At 35.8% G+C, this 25,676-nt stretch overlaps 1 protein-coding gene across 5 annotated transcripts in view; it reads left to right on the top strand.

The window, feature by feature from the left end:
• LOC121860199 (ADP-ribosylation factor GTPase-activating protein 2-like) overlaps positions 1-25,676 on the top strand; it is a 51,158-nt gene that overhangs the window by 14,596 nt on the left and 10,886 nt on the right. For 3 of the 5 annotated variants that reach the window (XM_042357277.1, XM_042357274.1, XM_042357275.1), the window contains 7 exons: positions 2,703-2,729; positions 5,341-5,478; positions 6,200-6,330; positions 9,787-9,954; positions 13,593-13,774; positions 14,786-15,012; positions 18,591-18,692. In XM_042357277.1, coding sequence (XP_042213211.1) covers positions 2,703-2,729; positions 5,341-5,478; positions 6,200-6,330; positions 9,787-9,954; positions 13,593-13,774; positions 14,786-15,012; positions 18,591-18,692 — 975 coding nt within the window. The remainder of the gene's footprint in view (positions 1-2,702; positions 2,730-5,340; positions 5,479-6,199; positions 6,331-9,786; positions 9,955-13,592; positions 13,775-14,785; positions 15,013-18,590; positions 18,693-25,676) is intronic. The other 2 variants (XM_042357278.1, XM_042357276.1) reach the window with 1 other exon arrangement.

Below are 25,676 nucleotides of genomic sequence, written 5' to 3'. Positions count from 1 at the left end.
AGGTAATGTTGGTATGTGTAGCACAATGTGGGTGCTGTGGGCTGAGTGTTGTTGGCGGGAAGTGAACCTTTTAGGGGGTTAAAGGGGTGAGGGTTGCTTGGTCAGTTCCCCCTGGTCCTCATTCAAGCATGGCTAATTTTGATAGGGAGATGAATTTGATGCCATAATGATCCTTAATAAATTCTCTATGAGACATTTCCCATAAGATATCCCCCATAAGATATCCCTGAACTAAATATTTTGATATGATATAGTGATGGGAATTCCATTCTCTTAAATAAAAAAACAACCGTAAGAAATGTTGATACTGGTGTCAGTAAAATTAGGTCTAATTTCGTTAGACACACCATTCTTTTATCAAAATAATCCTGAATTCTTTATCTAAAGGTTTGGTTAAATAAATATACAGTGGTCCGTTGGTTAACGAGCGCAATTCGTTCCAGAAGGTTGCTCGTAAACCGAAAAATTCATTAACCGAAACCATTGTTTCAATGGGTTTTTGGGTAATTGGTTCCAGCTCACCGAAAATTGCCTAAAATCAACAAAAAAAGTAGAAAAGTACACCTACTTTGAGGTGTGTATGTAGAAGGCTCCTGGATGATGATGATGGGAATTAGAATGAGGGTGGAGGAGAAGGAAGAGGAGAAGGCATTAGGGTGGAAGAGAAGTCACCCCATGGCGCCATTTCACCAATAAAATTTGAATTCTCTTGGTGTAATTCAAGATTATTTTCTTAACTGCATTATATATTGTCAATATGTAAAATAAATTTAAAATTGACCAATAATTTGCTTGGAAACACAGAAAAAAGTGTTTAGTTGAAGAGAGTCTGAAGCAAGATGTTACCTCCACTGAAAAGACACAGAGACTGACGCCTGTATGGTGTGTTGACAGGCTGTTTGGCACGCAAAAAATAGCTTCCTATACTTCAATTATGTTCAATAATTATTAAAATTAGTAAAAAATTTAATATAAAACTTTTAAAATTATTGAATAGTATAAACTTCTTTATATTTACTAAAATAGAAAGGAATTTATGCCCTAGAACCGATTACTGTATTGACGAACTAATACTACAGCTGGTGGACCGCCAAATGCAAGCGAAAACATGTGGATGGGCGCTTGTTAAAAACTCGTTAATCGAGGGATTGCTCGTTAACCGAAGTTAAGAATCTTATGGAAGGTAAATCGTTAACCGAGGGATCACTGTATTTTAAAAAACAAGAGCTCTGTATATGACACAGGTGTGAATAGAGCTGTGTTACAACCTGTAGGAGCTGTAGTAGTTATTTATTACACCACTGTACAATATTGTTCATACTGTTAACATAATACTGTATACTACTGTATATATTGTACTCACCAGCAGATCTGTCCCTTTAGCTTAGAATAAGTAGACACTTCACGTCTTAACACTTGTGATGAAGGTTGGGTTGGGAATTAGTGGGTCTTATGTCCTGAAGATGTCTTGAATGACATTATTTTTTTACCTGTGAGATATATACATAGCACTGTACTGTATTGTATATGAAGGGTACAGGCATTAATAAACATAGTGAGGTGACCCTTGGGGTGGGGTGGCACAGTCACATTTACCCCCCAATGGACCCTTCTATGTCTCCCTGCCTTCCTCACAGCAGTCGTTATAAACTTTATTTGTTAAAGAGATGAATTTGATACCATAATGATCCTCTACGAGACATTTCCAATATGATATCCTTAAATGACAAGCTGAATAATAAGGTAAATATAAGCATTTTACTGTATATGAAGGGTACTGGTTTTAATAAGCTCAAATTATTACAGTTTTTATCCCCAAGTCTCTATGTACAGAACTAAACAAAGAATTTATTTTAAACACTCTTTTAACATTCAATACCTTAATATCCTGACCACTTTGGGTTAGTTATTTTTCCCTGTGAAAATGCTACAGCTGGTTGACCAGCCAGTGCAAGCGAAAACATGTTGAGGTCGGCTCGTAAGAAACTCGTAAACCGAGGGGTTGCTCGTTAACCGAATTTTAGAATCTTATGGGAGGGAGCTCGTTAACCGAGGCGCTCGTTAACTGAGGGACCACTGTATTATTTAAGCATCTTCGGCTTATGACCATTTCGACTTACAACCTGGATTTGGGTCCCTAACCCCGTCGTAAGTCGGGGAGGAGCTGTACCGTATATAACCCATCTTAATATGCATCCTTGGATTACCTAATTAGGTTTTCAAGGTATGTGATTGAAATTCTAAGTCTTTTAGGGGACATACAGTACAGTTAAATCACAACTGTAGGAATATATTGAATTTGTTGTTGCCAAAGATGTGTGGACTGGAAATACACAAAGCAGGTCTTGTTTAACTGTTCATTATAACAAACACCAGGTGTGTATGATATAGTGCACTTGTTAAAATAGTGTATTTATATAGTATTTATTTCTAGTGTTTTTAATTAATTTTCTATTAAATGGTCTTATGGGTCCCAATGCTAATGCACCCCAGTTCTACTTGGCCTTTTATAACCTCACTTATTAGGATTGAGGAATTTGTCCTAATGGGCTCCATTTGTCAGGGGCCCCTCTTGTACCCCAATGGTTAGTTTTAAGTTACAGAGGGTTTAGGCCTATTAGGACTGGGGCAGTTTGACCCATAACTTGCTTTTTTCAATTGTGTTTGAAAATGAAGTCTAACCTAATAATTTCTGTGAACAGGTAGATTGCAGTGGTTCAACGTTGAAGGTAGTGCTGGGGAGGGAGTGTGTGAGGGGACATGCCGATATCCACTAATAACATCATTACTGTATTAGCCTCATTCATATTCTGGTCAACTGCTGTTTAGGGAGGTTCACACCAAATTCCAGCTTCTGTTTACTTCATATTGTTATGCACATAATCCAGATTAAGCTTGAGGGAGTTAACTGGCATGGAGATGAAATTCTTACCTTAGTTCCAGAAGAATAATCCAGAAATTTGTATGAATTGTATTGGACAAAATTAAACAAAATCTGTGTTTTTACTTTTATGCTGAACATTGGACAAGTGGCATCTGTTATAGAACTTCCTATCTAGCAAAAATATTGGTAACCTTAGTTTTTTATTCAAGATAATTTGGTGCTCAGTCTTATTTGTTTTCAAAATAATTTGATGTTCATATATTTTATGAGTCTACATACAAAACATTGACCCCCAGAGCTCAGCAATAGAGGATTTACCTTACAAGTGAATGGCTCTGCATTTATTTCACAGCCAGAGTGGAAAAGTTGGTTCCCATCTTTAAACAAAGCTTTTGCACCATCAATAATATGGATATAACTTGGGTAAATACACACTCAAGTTTGCTTTGGCTATGATAGAAGAATATTGTTGAACTGTGAAACAACCTTCTTAGGACTTCCTAATGGCTCTAAGAATAAGGGGATCAGTACTTGCCTAGCCACTCTACTTCATGGTTGGAAAAAATAAACTGTAATAATAATAATAATAAAAGTGTACAAAAATGTAAATACTGTACTAATACATATTGTCATCTTGGTGAAAATGACAATTACACATTCATATTCTAGGTTTTTGGAAAGATTTGTGTCTGGTGAACACATCTTTATACTGTAACAAAAGGTATGATGACTCCCATATATATTAGGCTGTTTTCATCAGGTAAGGGTCACTTGTACTTTGTGTCAACAATTGAAAGAGATGACATTTACTAATTATGTTTGGCATGGACCTCCTTATGATGTGTTACTTAAACTAAGTATTGTGTAATTATACTGTGAATATTAAGGTGATTTTGTTAGTGGATATCATGTTTGCAGTGGCACTTGTGTTATTTACTTAACCCTTTAGCTGTATTAGGGTAATGAACACATTGGTATGTTTATGATTATGTACATTTATTTTTCACTCAACATCATTAATTAAAGTACAGTACCTGTACCAGGCTTGAAATTTCAGTGTTCATGACTGTTATTGCCTTTTGACTGGCCATGATGACCCTTTTAAAATAAACACCCTTTTCACATCCAGTGTACTGTGTGTCTCTCTTGTCTTGGCCACTGTGCATTGTGTATAAATGTAGATTACATTATTATCAGCAATTTATATTCACATGTTATGTATACCTGGTGAACACTTGAAGCATGACCTGCAGCTAAGGGGTTAAACCACACTAGTTATTTGTACATTATAATCCATTTTAAAATGGAGCAGATCTACAAATGTTCAAGAATGTATTTATGCACCTTTTCAGCCTTCTCATTTTCAAGTGGCTAGTACAGTACAGTATTTTCTCGATTTAACGAGCTAATTCGAGAGTTCGTTATATCGTATTCCGTTAAATCGAGACTACTGAAACTAAATCGTCTATTTTTTAATTTGATTGGTATGGTTCTTTTAATGCTTACATGGCTTGTGTTTATACATGTTGTGTTGATTTCCACATAATGAAAGGATACCAGTTTTCCTCTCATGTAAACCATTGCTTGTGTCACATTCCAAACCTGCTTAATTGAGAAGGCCACCTTAACTGAGTTAAGTTTTCATATGATATGTGAATTTTAAGCACCATTACAGCACAGAGAATGATATAGATAAGAGTGTCATCAAGGTTAAACTTTTCACCAGTTACTGTATATCATTTATGCACTGGGGATACAGTAGTAACAAACAGTCAGTCAGTCATTCAGACTGTATAATTAAGTTAATCAGTCCATTAACCTGACAGTGGAAGATTCACTGTTTCCAGGAATCCAAAGGCTGAATACATGATATCTTTTGAGTGAGTGCATGATTCTGGTAGGGCAGTCACTTGGTAAGACTCTTGCCAGTCACCTGGACTGAAGAATAGAAATACGGTAGATGTAAAAATATTGAGATTTCCAAGCTGGTAAGACTAAAAGTAGAAGAAGATTAGCCCCAAAAATAAGAACTTTTAAATAGAGATGCAGTGAATAATACAATAAGATGATTTGAAGTGAGGAGTCAGTGGAAGTTAGAATTCATGATTTCTAAATGATAAGACTTGGATCATGAGTGTGTACGTATGGTGAACCACCAAGAGGAACTACATTGTTGATACACTGTAGGAAAAAACTTAAAATGGAATCATTTAAAGATTGATGATACTTGTTATTATTTGGTGAATGATCAAATGGGCATCAGTCCTCAAATAGGCACCAATTGTAATGGTTTAATTAGGTTAGGTAAGAGCCTATTTACACTGAGGCCTATTCAACCTACAGTACTGTCCTTCCCTGACAGTAGCTTTTGATATGGTGACACCAACTCATATAGTTTTGGTATTTTACACAATTAAAGAACAGTGATTGGAATTTTATTATTCTTGTCTTAACAGTTAGGAGCCAAGAAAGTTGGCGGACTTGGTGCTCAGAGAGTGAAGAAGGACTTCAGTGTAATTGAGAAGGAGGCAGCCCGCAATGACCAGTTGAAACAGGAGGCCAAAGAAATGTCCAAGGAAGAACAACAACAATCAGTAAGTAATAGTTACATGTATATTATGGGATGAATGTGATACTGGAATGGTGTATCAAGTTGCACAGTGTTTGTCTGTAGATTTTCTTTGCTCAATTTTCCTCCCTCTACGGTGTGTGGTGGCTCAATTGGCTGAATTGATATGGAGAGTGACAGCATCAGGGAAGGGATAAATCAACACTTAGTAGAATTGACTACGCCCTTATTTGCTTATACTTATTTAACTTATACAGTACACACAGTTCTTAAGAAAGGAATCATTTAAGCAAGTATACATGGAACCGTATTTGTTGTAGTAGCTTTCTCATGTGTCCTGTATACCCCATTTTCTGTTTTTTCTTGTTTCTTTAAGGTTCTGTACCATGGCTGAATACACAAAGTACTGTAATTAGATTGAATGAAAATATGGGAGGGTTTGTTACTTCAGATTTTGTTGTGTAATATTATACTGTGTAGTAGAGAATGGATAAATGCAGAAATGAATTGCCTTTCTCATTCCCAGTGGTAGAAGGGCATTACACAATGACTTGTTTATCCATCCATTTATCTATCAAGTAGTTTTCAATTATCTTTTTTAATTAAATTCCTTTTTATTATTAGAAATGTCAATTTTTCATAGAACCTTAAATTTGATAACGAGTCAAGCAGATAATGTAAAACGTTTGTTGATACCACTTTTCTACACCCAGGCCTCATTTATCAAACTTGTTTCTCATTTACAGTTACAAAATTTGGAACAAGTATATGAGAACATGAGCTTGGCTGGTAAACGTGAGGAGGAGAGGATGAAGCGAGTTGACCCCAAGAAAGCTCAGCAGGCAGAACGTCTTGGTATGGGGCTCGGTGTCCGAAGGTAAGTGGAGTGTTGCTCCGTGGACTGAGTTGGATTGGTTTATATTAAATTGGATGGGATTAGAGGCTGGGGTTGGTTTGGTTTGGTTGGTTGCTTGGTTGGTATTAGCTCTACTCAGTCAAAACTAGAGTATTTACACAACTCATTTTCAGACTTTTTGTAGATAGTCCACATTGATGGATAGTAGAGTTGACAGTTAACCCAACTAACACTTACCCACTGAAACTTTTGTTTAAGCATTGTGTAGTGTCAGAACTGGGTGAAAGAATACTTGAGTTTGGGGATGTAATGAACAGGATTGTATGCAACCCGATGTTTAAGGAGAGAATGAGTAGATTGATTATGTATGAGTCAGGTGGAACAAAATATACAGATTGTTTACTGCAGCACAGATTGCTTGTGTGTGACTTGTTGCTTCGAAGGTGCAGAGAAAGGTAGAAGGTGTATGTTCTGAGAAGAAGAGTGTGGAAGTTGAAGGAACAGAATGTAAGAGAACCATTTGAAGCTGAGTTGAGAAGACAATTATTTCTTTTACCTGTGTATGCAGACACACACACACACACACACACACACACACACACACACACACACACACACAAAACACATACAAATAAATAATAATGGAAAAATCCTCTCAAAAATTATCAGAAACAAGATGACAAAATGTATTAAAAATGTTAGTCTATCCTTAAGTCAACTCTGTGCTTTGTCATAACTTTAATAACAAAGCATGGAGTTGACTTGAGGGTAGATTCACATTTGTAATATTTTGTTTTGTTTCTGATTATTTGTGAGAGGATTTTCCCATTATTATTTATTTGTATGTGTTTTGTGTGTGTCTTTGTGTGTGTGTTTGTCTACACACACACACACACACATACAATACAGGTAAACGAAATTACTGTATCTAGAATGAACGGCTCCCTGTCCCGGCCGCGAAAATGCCAGCAACTTTAAAACTACCCTTAGACATTCGTGGGTACATCCAGGGTGTCATCTGCAAATTTTAAGGGCATGCTGTATTCCCTTTATGTGTTTACCCTAATGACTATTATGCCTTTTACTTTTTTCCACAATATATATGTAGGATGGTGTGTGTGCACGTAACTGAGTAAAAATAAATTAAGAAAGTTACATATACAGGGAGTCCCGGGAATACAGATGAGTTCTGTTCCTGAGGATGTTCTTAAGTCCAAAATATGTGTAAGTTGGAACACATAACTTGCTTTTTCCTGAATCAAGGCTAGACTTAAAGGCAAACGCTGTTGATTTTGATCTTCCACCAATATCACTAACAATCTTTCCATTTCAGTTAACAATCCACTTCTTTGTTTTGTTATCACAGTTCAGTGCATTGGTGTAGATCCTTTCACATGTTCAAGAATTTTGTGTTTGTCTTTCAAAATTGTTCTGGTCGCTGACTGACTGAAGCCCAACACTTAACCAATGGCTGAGGGTTTAATTACATCAACTTTCACTTCCGTTGTAATTGTTTTCCTTTTCTTGAACGCTCTACTATCACTTGCATTAGGTTTGCATTAGTCAGCCATGATGAGGGCAGAAAAATAGTTAATAAGCAGAAAACAACAGTTTGCACTTGATCACACACGTTATTGTGGCGAGGGTAAAGCGTACTGATGCTCCCTCAAGGCTTGTGACTGGGTGACGTAATACTCCCCACCCGCTGCTCTGCCTCGCCTCTACTCCATGCAAACTAGTTCTCATACGTTAACACTACGAACTAGTTGTACCTATGTCGGAACCTTAAAATAATTGACCCTATGGGACTTCGTTCGTAAGTCAGACATTCGTAAGTTGGGGACCCCTTGAATCTACCCAAAAATACAAGTTGAAAAACAACCATAACACCTCACAGCTTGGTCCAGTAGCCTGGTGGTTACAGTGATGAGTCTAACTTGGCTACAATGACACCAGCGATGTTAACAGACGCGAATGTGAAAAGACAGCTATCTTTAAATCTTCATTTGATATGAAGATACTGTACCTTCCTAACAATGTTATTTATTACCTTTGATTGATACATTTACATCTAAACAACTGAAAAATGAATAAACAAAGGTATAAGCAGAAGCATACTGTACTTTGTAATTTTTGTCATGAAAAAGGTGTCAGCAGAGAGAGTGAGTGTTACCCATATTTTGTAAAATCCTATAATTCATAAGAGCCCCTGTTATTTCCAATTATGGGGGTTTTATTGTAATGTTAAATGGATAAGTTTAACATTTTGTCTTGAGATAAAACCTCCTAAAAATCAAATCCAGTGAAAGCAAAACATATCAAAATGTGTAAGTATACATGCACAGCGCAGTAGACTTACTTTTGGTGCATCACTATGAAATTAAAACCACATGTCCTGGCTGGGCTTTGTATTCTCCCACTAACTGTATATTACAACCAGTGGGCTATTCCCCATAAAAGGGGGGGGGGGGCTTTTATGGTCAATATAAGTCTCAAGATAAGGCTATGTAAAACAGTGGTTCCCAACCTTTTTTGGCTGCGACCCTAAATTTCCCAACAATACGGTGTCGTGACCCTCAGGCATATAATATATTATGTACCGGTAGCTTGAATGTGAAGCAAAAACTTTTTTATGACTTTATGATAAGTACTATATTTTTTAAATTGTCTGAGGGCCCCTCACGACCCTACTGAGGACACCCTGCGACCCTGATTTGGGTCGTGACCTGAGGTTGGGAACCGCTGAATTGTAAAGGATACCCTTTTTATTTAATTATCACTTTTTTTAGCAAGCATATTTTATTTACATAACAGTAAAATAAGCAGATATACAGTAGGTTTAATTTGCAGTTGCATTTTTTGGAAACTGTTATAAAACAAATTATACAGTGCACAGGCAATTGAATTCATAGAACACAAAAGTTCCTTCGCAAAAAATATACATGTTAAAAGAAAACACATTTTCTCTTCTAGGATTGTTGCAAAATTAAGTACTGTACTTGGCAATGGAATTAATAGAGAGAGAGAGAGAGAGTACTAGCTTACTTGTGAAGAGAGAGAGAGAGTACTAGCTTACTTGTGAAGAGAGAGAGAGAGTACTAGCTTACTTGTGAAGAGAGAGAGAGAGAGAGAGGGAGTACTAGCTTACTTGTGAAGAGAGAGAGAGAGAGAGAGGGAGTACTAGCTTACTTGTGAAGAGAGAGAAAAAGTATTTTCTTTGTCTTGTCTTATTTTTTTTTCTGCTTATGTTAAATCCAAAGCAGTAACAAAGCGTTATGTATAAATTATGCAAAGCAAAACACTATTTCTTGTTGGATAAATAGGCCACAGATCAAAGAAGACCAGACCTCACACGTGTGGTCCCATATGACTTTTGTTGTGGTCACGGAAACTTAAAAATTTACCGTGTGCACAGGAGGGTTGAGGTATGGTGAGAGCAGAATGTAATGCTATGATACTTTTTGTTGCTGTGTACAGTGGAGCGTCTCACAGCATGTTCGGAGAGATGAAAACCATTAAGCAAGAAGCTCCTCTTGGAGCCAAGTCCAATCGTGGCAACAACAACAATAACAACACTAGCTTCAGAGACGAGGATATAGAGGACGACTTTGAAACCATCATTCGATTCCCTTCTGGTCCACCCAAGTAAGTATCATCTCTTCACTGTCAGAAAGTGTCTTGGTTATGCCAGAATATAAAAGTACTCTAGCTCTAATAAACATGTACACTACTACTATATCTCAGTGTTCCTCTTATGGTACTTAGTAGGATTAGTAACATAATTAGTTTTCCAAGTTGTAAAGTAACTAAATTAATTTACTCGAGTACTGTACTCAAGCCAATTTAAATAAGGTTTTCTAATACTTTTACTCCAATACAATTGAAAAACACAAAAATCATTATTTGTTACATGACCCAAACTAATAATAGATTTTTAATTAATTAATTACAGTATTAACCATAGTAAAAGACTTGTGTGGGTGGAGCCGTGAAGGGTACAGTGTGGGTGTGGGGAAACACCACACGGTCACATACCTAAAGGTCTGGTGAGGTGACCTCAGGTCAGGTCGGGCCACTGCTGCCATGACAGCAGACTTTCCCTTTGATTGTCTTGTGTCCATTAGCACCTTGACCACCTACCTCACCTAGGCTTATTCCCCTCCACCATCAAATCTGTATATGTTCTGGGTACCAAGTTCTATCTACAGGAGCGAACACAAACACCTGTAGAGTTTTCGTAGGTTCTATTTACTGGACAAACAGAGGTACACAAGCGAAACGGCTCTCCCTACTCTGTCTGGGGGTCAACTAGCCTTTCAGGCGACATGTGGCAAGTGATACATTAGCAGCTTCCATGTGTCGCCAGGCGCATTAATTAAGCGTGTGGGACATCGTAAATACATTGCCACACGCTGCTAGCTAGGCTGAATAAATAATGTATATAAATGGAGCACATACATAATATACATACAAAATCCTCTTCTCCTCCACCATTCCTTCAGGGGCTTGGTCCTCCTGTTAGATGTCAGTTGCTCTTTGCATATACTGTACCTGTACCTAAAATGAATATCAAAGAGGCTGTGATTCTAAAATGCTTTACACAATTCCATCTTCAATATAAAGCCTGTACAGGTAGTTCTGCTATAACGCGATAATTGTGTTCTTGTAAAATATCGTGTTATAGAAAATCGCGTAATAGAAATAACAGAGCTTATGGAGAAAATAGGGTTAGGTGCAGATTACTCGAAGTCGAAAAAATTTAGTAGTTAGCCTAACACAAAGGATAGCACAGTCTAAATAAATGTTACATTCATATCTAATAATGAAATCATACAGTAAATGTAACACTTTACTTGATGGGGGAGAAGGGTGATTTTGAGGTTGATAAAATCGAGCTTCTCTTCAAGTGTTATATCCTTTCTTTTACGATCATCACCGGGAATTCTATCACCAGAACGCTTCTTGTTGATATTCTTCTTTACTATATTCACAGTTAATACTGTACCACATTATTGGAGAAATAGTAAGCAAAAATCGCGTTATAGCAAACAAGCGTTCGCGTTATACAAATATCGTTCCTAATTCATAAATCACGTTAGAGCAAATTCGCGTTATCAAAACACGCGTTATAGCAGAACTCACTGTATCTATACGTATGTGTGAGACTTGAGTGTATTGAAAATTCTGCTTAAAAAACTAAGTTCCACTGCTCCCCCCCTGCCAATACCTACCAGGTGTTGCATGGTGCGAAAAATTCAGCCACTCATCAATTAGAATTGAAACGTGGCGTTACCACAGCTACACCCCAATTAGAGGGACAGTTCACGGTGAGTCTTAGTAATACTCAGTCACTGTGGAGGCAACAATCATCTACAATCTCCTCAACTAAAGGAGCTTGATAGCCTCTTGGCATACCCAGGGTATGGAAAGCAGCTACTGAGGACTTTCCCAACATAATGTGACTTCTCTCAAGCTTAACACCCCACTACTTGCATCTGCTGAATGTGAGCATCTGTTTAGTCATGCTGGGCTTATTATTTATTATTTAATTAATTTATTACACCCCAGGGGGCGACAAACCTAGTCACAAGACCATGCGGTCTGACACTAATACATTGGTACTTGTGTCTCGCACCACATGAAATAACGTGTGATATGGAGACATTATTGATATGATTTAAGGACAATGGGAGTTAGCACCTACCAAAGTGCGGGTAGTGTACAAGAATTAAATCTAAATTATTATGGATAAGTAAATGATGACATATAGTGGTCAGTGACTTGTCCTGTGGTAGCAGGTCCCTGACAGTGGGACAGTCAAGCAATAGTGTTGAAGGGTGTTAGTGTTGGGACAGTTACAGAGTTTACAGGAAGAGAAGTGCTGATCATCCCACACCTCAGATACTTGCCATATAGGTCTGTATCCTTACCTAATGTAAGCAGAGATAACATATGTCTCTGTGGACCATAAGTCCACGTCGACGATACTTGTGTGGATAAGGAAGAAAGTGACCATAGTGTTGGATGGATATATTTTCAGCCTGTTCATTATCCCTGCAATGGATTGTACGTCATGCTGGGCTTATATTTAGGCCTAAAAGATCCTGATTGGACAGCCATAAATTTGAGAATCGGTTATTGATTAATCTCAAAAGAAAGATTTGCAAATAAACTTGTGTAATGCTCTGTCTTTTATTTTTATCTTTAACTCAATAGTTTTTTTTAATTTACTCTGGATCTGCTTTAATATTTGAGACAATTAATAATTTTGTTGTTACATTTTACTTTCAATACTTGAATACTTTATGAATCAGATACTTTTTTTTTTACTTCTACTTGAGTATCATTTTGCCAGTGTAACAATACTTTTACTTATGTAACAAAGTCTGGTACTTTTTACAACTCTAATGTAACTTAGAAATAGGGAAAAATAATATTCAACTATAAAATAAGAAAAATTAAGTGCATATGTGGAAACTAAATGTGGTATGGAGTTGGTTTTTCTTCGTTTTTTGACAATTTTGGCTTCCCATAGCTTCCCGTAGGTGAACATGGTGGTTTTGGGTCTTCATGGGGTTTTCTTTAACCTAATCCTCGCATTGTTTAAGGGTTTACTGTTCCAGATTGTAATTTAGTGATTTGCCGACTCATGCCTTAAGTTACATTTTTTGAAGGTGTAAATTTTTCCTTTTACTTTTGATTCCCAAAAACATAGAAGCTTTAACCCCTTGTGTTAAAGTCAGTTGAGCTGATTAAAATTGTTTGGCATTAGCCAAATAAAATGTTGAAAGTGGCTTCCCGTAGTGAAGGGATTAAAGGCTGTCCTGGTGAATATAATATTATAGCTAGTGGTGTAATGGTCAGCATGCCTGCCTTGCAAGTGAGCGGACTTGGGTTCGATCCCCTGGTAGGGCGAAACTATGGGCATGTTTCTTTATGCCATTTTCCTCTGTCTACCCAGCAGTAATTTGGAACCTGGATGTTGCGGATTTGCAGATCGTATTCCAGGGTAATGGTTAGCCAGTGCAGTTGGCGAGTTGTCCAGTCTTCTCGGACTATTCCTTGACACTGGGTCATGCAACTCGTTAACTTAGGGTGTGGTTGGTGTGTTGGCTACAGCTTGTACTCCTTAAACAAATTCACGCCTAGGTGGCCCTTGGGCCGGCCATCCTCGTTACACGAGGGGCAACCATTATTATTATTTTTGTAGCTAGTTAGATACAGATGGTATTGACCATCTTATGTATGTGATCTAATGAGTAATGATTTCATGTTATCTACAGGTACCGTGACAGTCCATTTGAGGAACGAAATAATTATGGATTTGCTAGTGGCAAGGGTTCAGGCATTGATGATCTTCTAAGCAACAAACCTTCCTCAGCCTGGGACAATGAGTTTGAAAAGAACAGTAATTCTCTATCTGGAAATTCATCAAGTAGCCTTGGAAATCTGTCCTCTAATAAAGGTTTGCTGTGATTTGTACTTTTTAGATACACTATGTCCACACCAAGACACCTGAAGCACTGTATTCCATCCATCTCTGTCCTTTCAATTATTCATGTATTTCTCCTTATCTTATTTCTATCATCAATTCCACCAACTTTTGTTCATATCCACTGTCGTCTTTCTCCACTACATATTCATCCAAACTCACTCACTAATATTACCAACTTTTCTCTTAAGTCTTCCACTAGATCCATGTCATATACAAACAGCAGCAGACTCATCTCCCATAACCCACCCCATTTCTCTATCAGTCAAACCTGCTCCCCTCTCATTCACTCACTCATGCTTTCACCTCTAGCTATCTTATCTATGAAGATATTGAACGATTTATGGCAATATTATTCTTATTTGTTTTTAAATCTGTAGGATTTGTTTCTTTCCTGTGATGTTTTAAAGTCATACTGATTTTGGGCAGCAAAGAGATTTGACATTACCAAGTGCTCAAACCTAAGTAAGTGTCTGTAAGAGATGGCTGGTCAAATGGGTCTCAGTCATACCTAACCTAACCTCTAGGATTGAGGCCCAATAAGACTGGGGAGGGGGAGGGGCTGTGACTTAATAGGATTTTGCCCCAATCCTAATTATTAGACTAGATTGGGGCCTTATCAAAACTAGGGCTCATTTTGATCAGTCACTTTACAATTTCCCCCAAGTTAAAATTGTTCAAGGTATTATGCTCTGCCTCTCATGTTGTATTTGTCAAGGTGCATTACTTGTTATACTGCTCTCCATTTTTTTTTTTTTTTTTTCAAACAATATTTATATGGCATGGGGCCACAGTTTAGTGACATACTGTACTTCTTACTTATGTTTTGTTACTGTCTTACTACAGGTGTTCTTCTATGGTGACTCATCTGGTTCACCCCTGTAAGTTAATACTGCACTGTACATCACCCTAGCAGTTTGTCCATCCCCAAATTCATTATTTAGCATCAGTTCCTCCACATCAGTTTTATTGTTATTTTTACAGTCTCTGCATCAGCCAATTACAAATACACTGCAGTAGAGGACAACAAGGCTCAGCAGAAGTTTGGCAATGCAAAGGCCATCTCTTCTGATATGTTCTTCCAGGACCGAGATCCTAACGCAGAAGTGCGTTCAACTCTGGCCCGGTATGAGGGCTCAACCTCCATATCCTCAGCTGATCTGTTTGGTGGAGGCCAGGCACAAAAGAATTATAGTGGAGGAACCATACAGGTGGGTTAACTATTTCAAGGAATAATTATGCTTGTGCCCGAGACCTAATTTTACTCCTATATTAAGGATTTTAAAGGTTTATTTTGGAGTTTCAAGTCAAATTTTGGAGAGCCAGTATGTAAATACATTTACTGTTCATTTATTTAGTAACACTCGACTATTCCCAATTTAACTTAGCATATTGTAAAAAAAAAGGTGTTAATTTGACACTCCAAGCACCTTGAAAACCCATGTCTATAATTTACGGTATCTATAAAGAATGCATTTAAAAGGCCCATTGGCAAGTACAGTATTAGGCTCTTGATTTATAAATGTGAATGAAAACTGATTTTTTTTGCTTCTTTGTGCATGTTATCTTCTATATTCTCATTATGCTGGACTTACAGAGCAGAAGCCCAACATGACACACTGTTTGGCAACTGTCTTTCCATTTCCTCTTCTGTTCTTCTTGGTGTCCACATTTGGTTTCATTTCAGTGGCATAGTTTTGTTAGTGGGTCAGATGTATTGGTTAGGTTAGGTTTATCAGTGGGAGAGTTTTGGTGCGTGTGTCCAAAGTTGCAAAAAGTACCGTTTTTTGTTACTTAAGTAAAAGTATTGTTACATTAGCAAAATGTTACTCAAGTAGAAGTAAAAGTATCCAAAGTTCAATGTACTCAAGTAGAAGTAAAAAAAGTGTATCTTTCATAAATTACTCAAGAACTGAAAGTAAAAATTAACAACAAAATTATTATTTGTCACAAATATTAAAATAAATCCACAATAAATTATAAAAGGCTAGTAACTAAAGACAAAAATAACAGACAGATAGCATTACACAAGTTTATTTGCAAATCTTTCTATTGAGATAAATCAATAACTAATTCTCAAAATTATGGCTGTCCAATCAGGATCCTTTTGGCCAAAATATAAGCCCAGCATGACTAAACTGAGGCTCACAAGCAGCAGATGCAGGTAGTGGGGTATTAAGCTTGAGAGATACTGTAAGTCACATAATGTCGGCAAAGACTTCAGTAGCTCCATTCCATCCCCTGGGCATGCCAACTAGCTATCAAGGTCCTTCAGTTGAGGAGTTTGTGGATGAATGTTGCCTCCATAGCAACGAACAAGGAAATGGCGGAATGGGCGGCTTGGCCGCTTAAACTCCATGTTCATCGCTTGGGTACATAAATGAAATGATACGAAAGAACGCATGTGATTGTTCCAGATTTAAAGAAATGCTTGTGACTGGTTTGCTTCCAAGTTTGTCCTGTGTCCTGTGATTGGATATTTAAAAACTATTATTTGGGGCACGTAATAAGTAACGATTTTTTTTTTTTTTTTTTTTAATTGTATTGGAGTACAAATATTAGAAAGCCATACTTAAGTAAAAGTACTGAGAAATTCTAGTACTTTTAAAATGCAAATATCCAAAAATGTTACTCGAGTACAATACTCAAGTAATTTTACTAAGTTACTTTACAACTTTATGTGTGTCAAGGATTCTGACTAGCAAGTGATTTAGATGTGTCTTATTACTGAAAAAAAAGAGAATTAACACAATGATTATTTCTTCCCAGCTGAAGTCGTTAGAGTATTTACAGTGGGATAGATTAACCAACATTATTGGATAAGTGTTCATAGTGATCACTTGTACTCAATGAAAATTTTTGAGTCTTGGAAAGAGATAAATAACTAAATCTTCAGAAGAGTAGGAATCTTGGGTTGTGAGAGTAGAAAGAGTGAAGAACAGTATTATTTATGGTGCAAGATTTACATATTACATTATGTCAAGAAATTAGGTAAGTACAGAAATAGTTGTCAGAATTTGGTATACAGAATTATTCGGAAAAATTAAATTGGGAGTTGTGAGGTTGTATAGAGAGTAATACCCATTACACCCTGTATAATGATAGGCCTAGAAATTCAAGAAAAAGGTACAATATCCCAAACAACAAAGGAGATTGCTCTGGCTGTGAGGAAAGTGTGTATGTGAGGAGTATGTCAGCTTGTCACAGTGTAACAACACCCATGACTGCCCTGAAATTTCAAGCCTCTTATAAAAGCTCTGACTGTTACTAAGAAAAATAATAGACATAGACAATGACTGGAGATATAAACTTGACTTGTACATTGAGGCAGAGGTTTTGTTGAGACAGTCTGTTCATTCATGGATATTTAAAGTCTTGATCTCATTTTTCCACTCTTTACCCTTGCATATATATTATGAAATTTTCTTATGTATATTATATAATTACTCCTGTAAGTACAATTTGCTCTTCTTAATATACATATACTATCTTAGAATAATTTATCATAATGATAAGGTCTTGTTATACCTTTTAAATCCGAAAAGAACATACAAAAATAAAAACAAATTGCTATACAGCTATACTGTGTCTCCTTTGTTACTAAATTAAAAAAGAATTGAAAGGTAAACGTGTTACATCAATACTTATATTACCTGTTTTCTCTTTCTTTCAAAGTTGTTATATAGAGATGGCAAAATGTGTTAGGCATCTTGACTGACTAGTGTACCTAATGCCTCCTTGTGGTTGATTTTTCATTGAAAATACTTAATAATAAAACAATTACTTTAGGATTTACATTATTGATATTTTTCTACTCTTCGGGGCACACCTTCCCCACCCTGTGTTTAATGTTTGCTCTCCAACTTACCTAGTACAGTACCACTTAACATTTTTCACCTGTATGGAAGCTCTGCTTTAAGAAGAAATATTTCCTTTTAGGTTTTTAAGGAGTGGGTCAAATTGCAGTATGAGGAGTGCTCTCTACTGTAAGAGCATGAAGACCAAGGTAGTTTTAGTAGGGAACATTACTATTTAGGTAAGGAATCAGGTAGTTATAGGAGACTTTGTTAGTTGCAATGTCATTACATATTTATCAGTGTTTAGTGTGAAGCTGTGTCCTCTTGGTGGTTCCATGTTCAAACATCTACCTCTTTATATTTCACCTGAAAAATCATCAGCAGTCAGCTGTGACATCTTGACTTCTCATATTTTAAAACTCTGTGAAAAAAATGCCTTAAGTGGAATTTATCCAAATAAAGTTTGTAAAGTGCACATTGCCACTATACCTGTGCCCCTAGAGAAGACTGCTTAACACTATTTGATTGGTAAAAAAAAATAAGGTAGGCAACTCAACAGTTTTTATTTTAGATAATTTGAAAACAAGGATTTTTTATTAAATTATAATTTACAGTAATAATATATTTTGTACTAGATAGTAGAAGTAGTGTGCTGAAGTAGATATCAAGTAGTAATCATTAAAGTAGAAATTTTTATGAAACCAAGAGAAATAATAGAGGAAGGCTGTCTATAGATATAGTGTACTGTACAGTAAGGCATTTGAATCTTGCTGGAGAAACTATCACTATGTACACTATTGTAGCTAACTACTAGAGTTAGAGGGTCACTACTGTACTATAGGAAGCCACAGGATTAAGAATATCATAGGAATCCAAAGTGTTAGTGTCACTATGTTATAGAAAACTACAAGATTTAGAAGGTCACTGTGCCATAGGAAGCCACAGGATTTTGTGTATGGTGGGATCATCCCAGTCCATCCTTCCCCCCCCAGGCTCCAGACTTGGATGAGGTCCGAGAGTCAGTGCGGCAAGGTGTGACCAAGGTGGCAGGCCGTCTGGGTAGCCTGGCCAACAACGTCATGTCCTCACTACAGGTACTGGAGTAGTGGTTTCATGCACACCACTCTGCTTGGGCCTGGCCACTCGCTGCTTGCCACTGCCCATCAGGCTTGGCCTCATTAATGGCTTGCTAAGTGTGTGGTGGCTCTTATAATCTCTTTCATATGACTTAGGTGGTGGTATGGGATTGACAGCTGAAGTACTAAAAGTTATTTGAAGAGTTATCTGAAAATGGTCTTACAGTGATTTTGAAAATATCAGCAACAACAAGAATAAACACACTTATTCTAAATACTGTAAATGTAAATTTTTTTATAAATAAATCAATGATATGAAGGTTGTAGATGTGTTTCACATAAATGATCTTGATTAATGAAGAAGTTGCTGATAATTCCTAACTGCTGATTAAACGACAAATTTAAAAGCTTTTGTTAAACAAACATCCATACAAGTAATCAAAATACAGTTCAGTATATATACTACTGTACCAATAAGAACATATTAAACTTGATGGAAATATGTAAACTTTTACAATAATATACACTGTTAGATTTGGAACTTGTTAATATAATACTGCATTATATTAAACTGAAAAATAAAACAGTATAAATTATATAAGATGATTAAGATATACAAGACTTGGTAATTTTATATGAAATATTAGAATACTGCATATACAACTTGAAGGAGAAATTTCTTTTTTCATACTTAAAACTTTTGAACAAGTTACAATGATTCAGGAGAAATGGCAATACACTTTGATTTATTTTTTAGAGTAATTTTCATATTGATCTTGCATTTTCTATTGCTTCAGTTCATTTCTGACTTTTGGTTTATTTATTGTTTTTGATTAAAAAGATAAATTTGATTACACTGAAGTCACTAGAAAACTTTTAACCCTTAAGCCTCGGGTTAGGGTGCTGCTGGCAGTAACCCAACCCCCCCCCCCCCCCATGCGGGGATAAATAAAGAAAAAATCAACTTTTCCAAAAATAATAAAAAGTAAATAAATAAATCATTAAATAAATGAATTGGTGGGAAATTAGGCGGATGTTCTGGAACGTCACCCGGGGCCTGAGGGTTAAGTAAGAACTTCAAGAGTTCTCCTAATTTGCTAATTTTCCGTAAAGACTGCCTGCCCCTGATTGATACTGTAGACCCGTGACCGCTATAGATATTGCACCTTCTGCCATCATGCTTGAGTGAAGATTACCAATATGCCACCATGCTAATAGTGTGCATGCTGACCCAGGTCACTGAGTGGTGCTGTATTGTTATACTGGTGTTAATAATGTTATATTGGTGTTAATATTATTGTACTGGTGTTAACACTGCCATACTGGTGTTAATATTGTTGTACTGGTGTTAACATTGTTATACTGGTGTTAACATTGTTATGCTGGTGTTAACATTGTTATACTGGTGTTAACATTGTTATACTGGTGTTAATAATGTTATATTGGTGTTAATATTATTGTACTGGTGTTAACATTGTTATACTGGTGTTAATATTGTTATACTGGTGTTAACATTGTTATACTGGTGTTAATAATGTTATATTGGTGTTAATATTATTGTACTGGTGTTAACACTGCCATACTGGTGTTAATATTGTTGTACTGGTGTTAATATTGTTGTACTGGTGTTAACATTGTTATGCTGGTGTTAACATTGTTATACTGGTGTTAACATTGTTATACTGGTGTTAATAATGTTATATTGGTGTTAATATTATTGTACTGGTGTTAACATTGTTATACTGGTGTTAATATTGTTGTACTGGTGTTAACATTGTTATACTGGTGTTAACATTGTTATGCTGGTGTTAACATTGTTATACTGGTGTTAACATTTATGCTGGTGTTAACATTGTTATACTGGTGTTAACATTGTTAGACTGGTGTTAACATTGCTATATTGGTGTTAACATTGTTATACTGGTGTTAATATTGTTATACTGGTGTTAACGTTGTTATACTGGTGTTAACGTTGTTCTACTGGTGTTAACATTGTTATCCTGGTATTAATATTGTTATACTGGTGTTAACGTTGTTATACTGGAGTTAACGATGTTATACTGGTGTTAACATTGTTATACTGGTGTTAACATTGTTCTAATGGTGTTAACATTGTTATAATGGTGTTAACATTGTTATACTGTTGTTAACATTGTTATACTGGTGTTAACATTGTTATGTGTTAACATTGTTATAATGGTGTTAACATTGTTATACTGTTGTTAACATTGTTATACTGGTGTTAACATTGTTGTACTGGTGTTAACATTTATGCTGGTGTTAACATTGTTATAATGGTGTTAACATTGTTATACTGGTGTTAACATTGTTATACTGGTGTTAACATTGTTATAATGGTGTTAACATTGTTATACTGGTGTTAACATTGTTATACTGGTGTTAACGTTGTTATACTGGTTTTAACGTTGTTATACTGGTGTTAACGTTGTTATACTGTTGTTAACATTGTTATAATGGTGTTAACATTGTCATACTGGTGTTAACATTGTTGTACTGGTGTTAACATTGTTATACTGGTGTTAACATTGTCATACTGGTGTTAACGTTGTTATACTGGTGTTAACGTTGTTTTACTGGTGTTAACGTTGTTATACTGGTGTTAATATTGTTATACTGGTGTTAACGTTGTTATACAGGTGTTAACATTGTTATACTGGTGTTAACATTGTTATACTGGTGTTAATATTGTTATACCGGTGTTGACATTTATGTTGGTGTTAAAATTTTTATACTGGTGTTAACATTGTTATACTGGTGTTAACATTTATGCTGGTGTTAAAATTTTTATACTGGTGTTAACATTGTTATACTGGTGTTAACATTGTTATACTGGTGTTAACATTGTTATACTGGTGTTAACATTGTTATACTGGTGTTAACGTTGTTATACTGGTGTTAACGTTGTTATACTGGTGTTAACGTTGTTATACTGGTGTTAACGTTGTTATGCTGGTGTTAACATTTTTTGACTGGTGTTAAATCTGTTACACTGGTGTTAACATTGATATTCTGGTGTTAACATTGTTATACTGGTGTTAACATTGTTATACTGGTGTTAACATTTATGCTGGTGTTATCATTGTTATAATGGTGTTAACATTGTTATACTGGTGTTTACATTTATAATGGTGTTAACATTGTTATAATGGTGTTAACATTGTTATAATGGTGTTAACATTGTTATACTGGGGTTAACATTTATGCTGGTGTTAACATTGTTATAATGGTGTTAACATTGTTATAATGGTGTTAACATTGTTATACTGTTGTTGACATTGTTATACTGGTGTTAACATTGTTATAATGGTGTTAACATTGTTATACTGGTGTTAACATTGTTATACTGGTGTTAACATTGTTATAATGGTGTTAACATTGTTGTACTGGTGTTAACATTGATGTACTGGTGTTAACATTGTTGTACTGGTGTTGACATTGTTATACTGGGGTTAACATTGTTATACTGGTGTTAACATTGTTATACTGGTGTTAACATTGTTATACTGGTGTTAACATTGTTATACCGGTGTTAACATTGTTATACAGGTGTTAACATTGTTATACTGGTGTTAACATTGTTATACTGGTGTTAACATTGTTATGCTGGTGCTAACATTGTTATACTGGTGTTAACATTGTTATACTGGTGTTAACATTGTTATATTGGTGTTAACATTGTTATACTGGTGTTAAATCTGTTATACTGGTGTTAACATTGTTATACTGGTGTTAGCATTGTTATACAGGTGTTAACATTGTTATATTGGTGTTAACATTGTTATATTGGTGTTAACATTGTTATACAGGTGTTAATGTTGATATACTGGTTTTAACATTGTTATGGTGTTAACATTGTTATGCTGGTGTTAACATTGTTATACAGGTGTTAACATTGTTATACTGGTGTTAACATTGTTATACTGGTGTTAACATTGTTATGCTGGTGTTAACATTGTTATACTGGTGTTAACATTGTTATGCTGGTGTTAACATTGTTATACTGGTGCTAACATTGTTATACTGCTGTTAACATTGTTGTACTGGTGTTAACATTGTTATACCGGTGTTAACATTGTTATACAGGTGTTAACATTGTTATACTGGTGTTAGCATTGTTATACTGGTGTTAACATTGTTATACAGGTGTTAACATTGTTATATTGGTGTTAACATTGTTATATTGGTGTTAACATTGTTATACAGGTGTTAATGTTGATATACTGGTTTTAACATTGTTATGCTGGTGTTAACATTGTTATGCTGGTGTTAACATTGTTATACTGGTGTTAACATTGTTATACTGGTGTTAACATTGTTATACTGGTGTTAACATTGTTATATTGGTGTTAACATTGTTATACAGGTGTTAATGTTGATATACTGGTGTTAACATTGTTATGCTGGTGTTACATATTTATACTGATGTTAACACTTATACTGGTGTTAACATTGTTTACATTGGTCTGTTAACATTATTACACTGATGTTAATATTGCTACACTGGTGTTAACTTTGTTACAATTTTCTGTTAACATTATCACTAGTGTGAACATTATTACATTGGTGTTAACATTGTTAAATTGGTGATGATATTATCACTATTATTAACATTATTAAACTGGTGATTAACATTGTTTACACTAGTGTTAACAATGTGTGTGTTGCACAGGTACTTGATAATGTGTGTTGCACAGGTACACTTGCCTCCACATGAATGTGCTACAACCTGAGGGAGTGTGAGGGCTCGGGTACAGGATGTGGTAGTGCAGTGTTGCAGTCGGGGCCAAATGATTGGGTGTGAAACAGTGAAATTACCATGTTTGCTTTGCCACTCCTCTATGTTGAAGAACAAATATCATATGGATGCTTTATTTTTATATGCTATGCAGCATTACTGTGTAGCCATGGCTGAGTGACTAGGATTGAACTACAGGGAACCAACAAACAGGGTAATCTGCGGTTTCATACCCTTGACTACAGTGCTGCATTGCCACATCTCACACCTGTGCCCTCACACACTCTCAGGTTGTGGTACGTTCATGTGGAAGCAATTGTACATCCTAGTAATGGATATTTTTTTTCAAGTCGGAGGTTTTAAATGTTTGTCATTCTTCTCACTTTTCACAAATACGGTTATGTACAGTATCTTCACATATACAGTACATGTACAGTACTGCATATGTAAATTTTATTTTTATTTTTGCATGTTGTAAATTAATGTGTGCTTTCTACTTGATGTTCAGCAGCATGGGTGTATTGTGTCTTTGTCACCTAACATGTCATAATTTTTACCAGGGTTTGCTTCCCTCCGTGGTTAATTTCCAGATGTTCACCAGGTCTTAGTGTAGTGTTTTTGATATTTGTTGTCAGTGTACCAAATGTGCTTTTCAGCTATATATTGATAAATTTTATCAGTATGTAAGGGCCAGAATTTATGAACAGGATACAAATGAAAAAGCAGATGGTTTATTAATTTATATTTAGGCAGTTTGACTAAGAATAGCCAACAATGCTATCAGATGCTTATTTCCAGTGGGGTCCTTTAGTTTAAACTACTAATGTTGCTTAACTTCACTGATTGGATGAGACGCATTGTTTTTATTATGTTATGGTCATTGTCCAGTGTTTTGTTTTGTTTTTTTCGTAAGACATTACAGCCAACTTGGGTACACTGATGGCCATGGTTGTGAAATTCCAAGCCTGGTATATAGATATGTAGGACTATGGTTTGGTTACCAACATGTGGTTTTGACATGTTCCTCTGCATTTTTACCAAAATTGGAAATATTCACAATTATTTACAGTTGTGAATTTGGTCTGCAAAAATTAACGGCAACTCGTCTAACAAATAATAATTATAATGGTATTCCATGGAATACTGTACAGGGTATACAGTAATTTTATCAATGGTGGGTGATATGAGCACCAGTCTTGGTAGGTGATGGTCCCACTTCCCCCTAACATATCACAGTACAGTGGTCCCTCGGTTAACGAAATTTCGGTTAACGAATTACCTCTCATAAGATTCTTCACTTCGGTTAACGAAAAAATTTTGGTTAACTAATTCCTTACGAATTTTTCCCAACATGTTTCCGCTTGCGTTTGGCTGCTCACCAGCTGTAGTATTAGTCCGCCAATACAGTAATCGGTTCTAGGTGTTAAATTTTTTACCATTTTAGTAAATATCAAGAAGGTTGTACTATTCAATAATTTTAAACGTTTTTTATTAAATTTTTTAGTCATTTTAATAATTATTGAACATAATTGAAGTACAGGAAACTAGTTTTTGCGCACCAAACAGCCACTCAACACACCAAGCTTGGTGTCAGTTTGTTTGAGTTCAGAGGAAGGAACATCTTGTTTGAGACTCAACATAAATGCTTTTTTCTGTTTTTCCAGTCAAATTATTGGTCATTTTGAAATATATTTTACATATTGATAATATATATCGCAGTGCAATGTTTATTTCAAGAAAATATTCTTTATTTACAGCACTAAAACTTAAGATTTCAGTGTTGAAATCGAATCCAGCATGGCTCCAAAGAAATCGAGAAAAATTGTTTCAATACAGGTAAAGCAGGAAATCATAAAAAAAACATGAACAGGGTATTAGAACAAATGTGCTTAGTAAAGACTATGGCATGTCGGCATCAACTGTGTCGACAGTTCTTGCACAGAAAGACAAATTCAAAGAAGTGAAAGTGAGAGACAAATCTAGCAGACTGTTTAAAGGTAGATCATTGATATCAGAAACAGAGAGGTTACTTCTCATTTGGATCAGGGAAAAGCAAATGAAAGGTGATTCAGTTTCTACAGAATTTATTTGTGAAAGAGCCAGGGAGATTTGTGAACATTTATAGGAAGATCAACCTGGTTCTTCTGGCACATAGTTCGAAGATTTTCGGGCAAGCAAGTTCTGGTTTGAAAAATTTAAGAAAAGAAGTGACATTTTCAGTGTTATTAGGCATGGTGAGGCTGCAA

The sequence above is a fragment of the Homarus americanus genome, unplaced genomic scaffold (assembly GCF_018991925.1).
Source record: "Homarus americanus isolate GMGI-L3 unplaced genomic scaffold, GMGI_Hamer_2.0 scaffold21914, whole genome shotgun sequence".
Lineage (NCBI taxonomy): Eukaryota > Metazoa > Arthropoda > Malacostraca > Decapoda > Nephropidae > Homarus > Homarus americanus.
The sequence above is the reverse complement of the archived record's forward strand: the minus strand, read 5'-3'. Positions and strand labels throughout refer to the sequence as shown.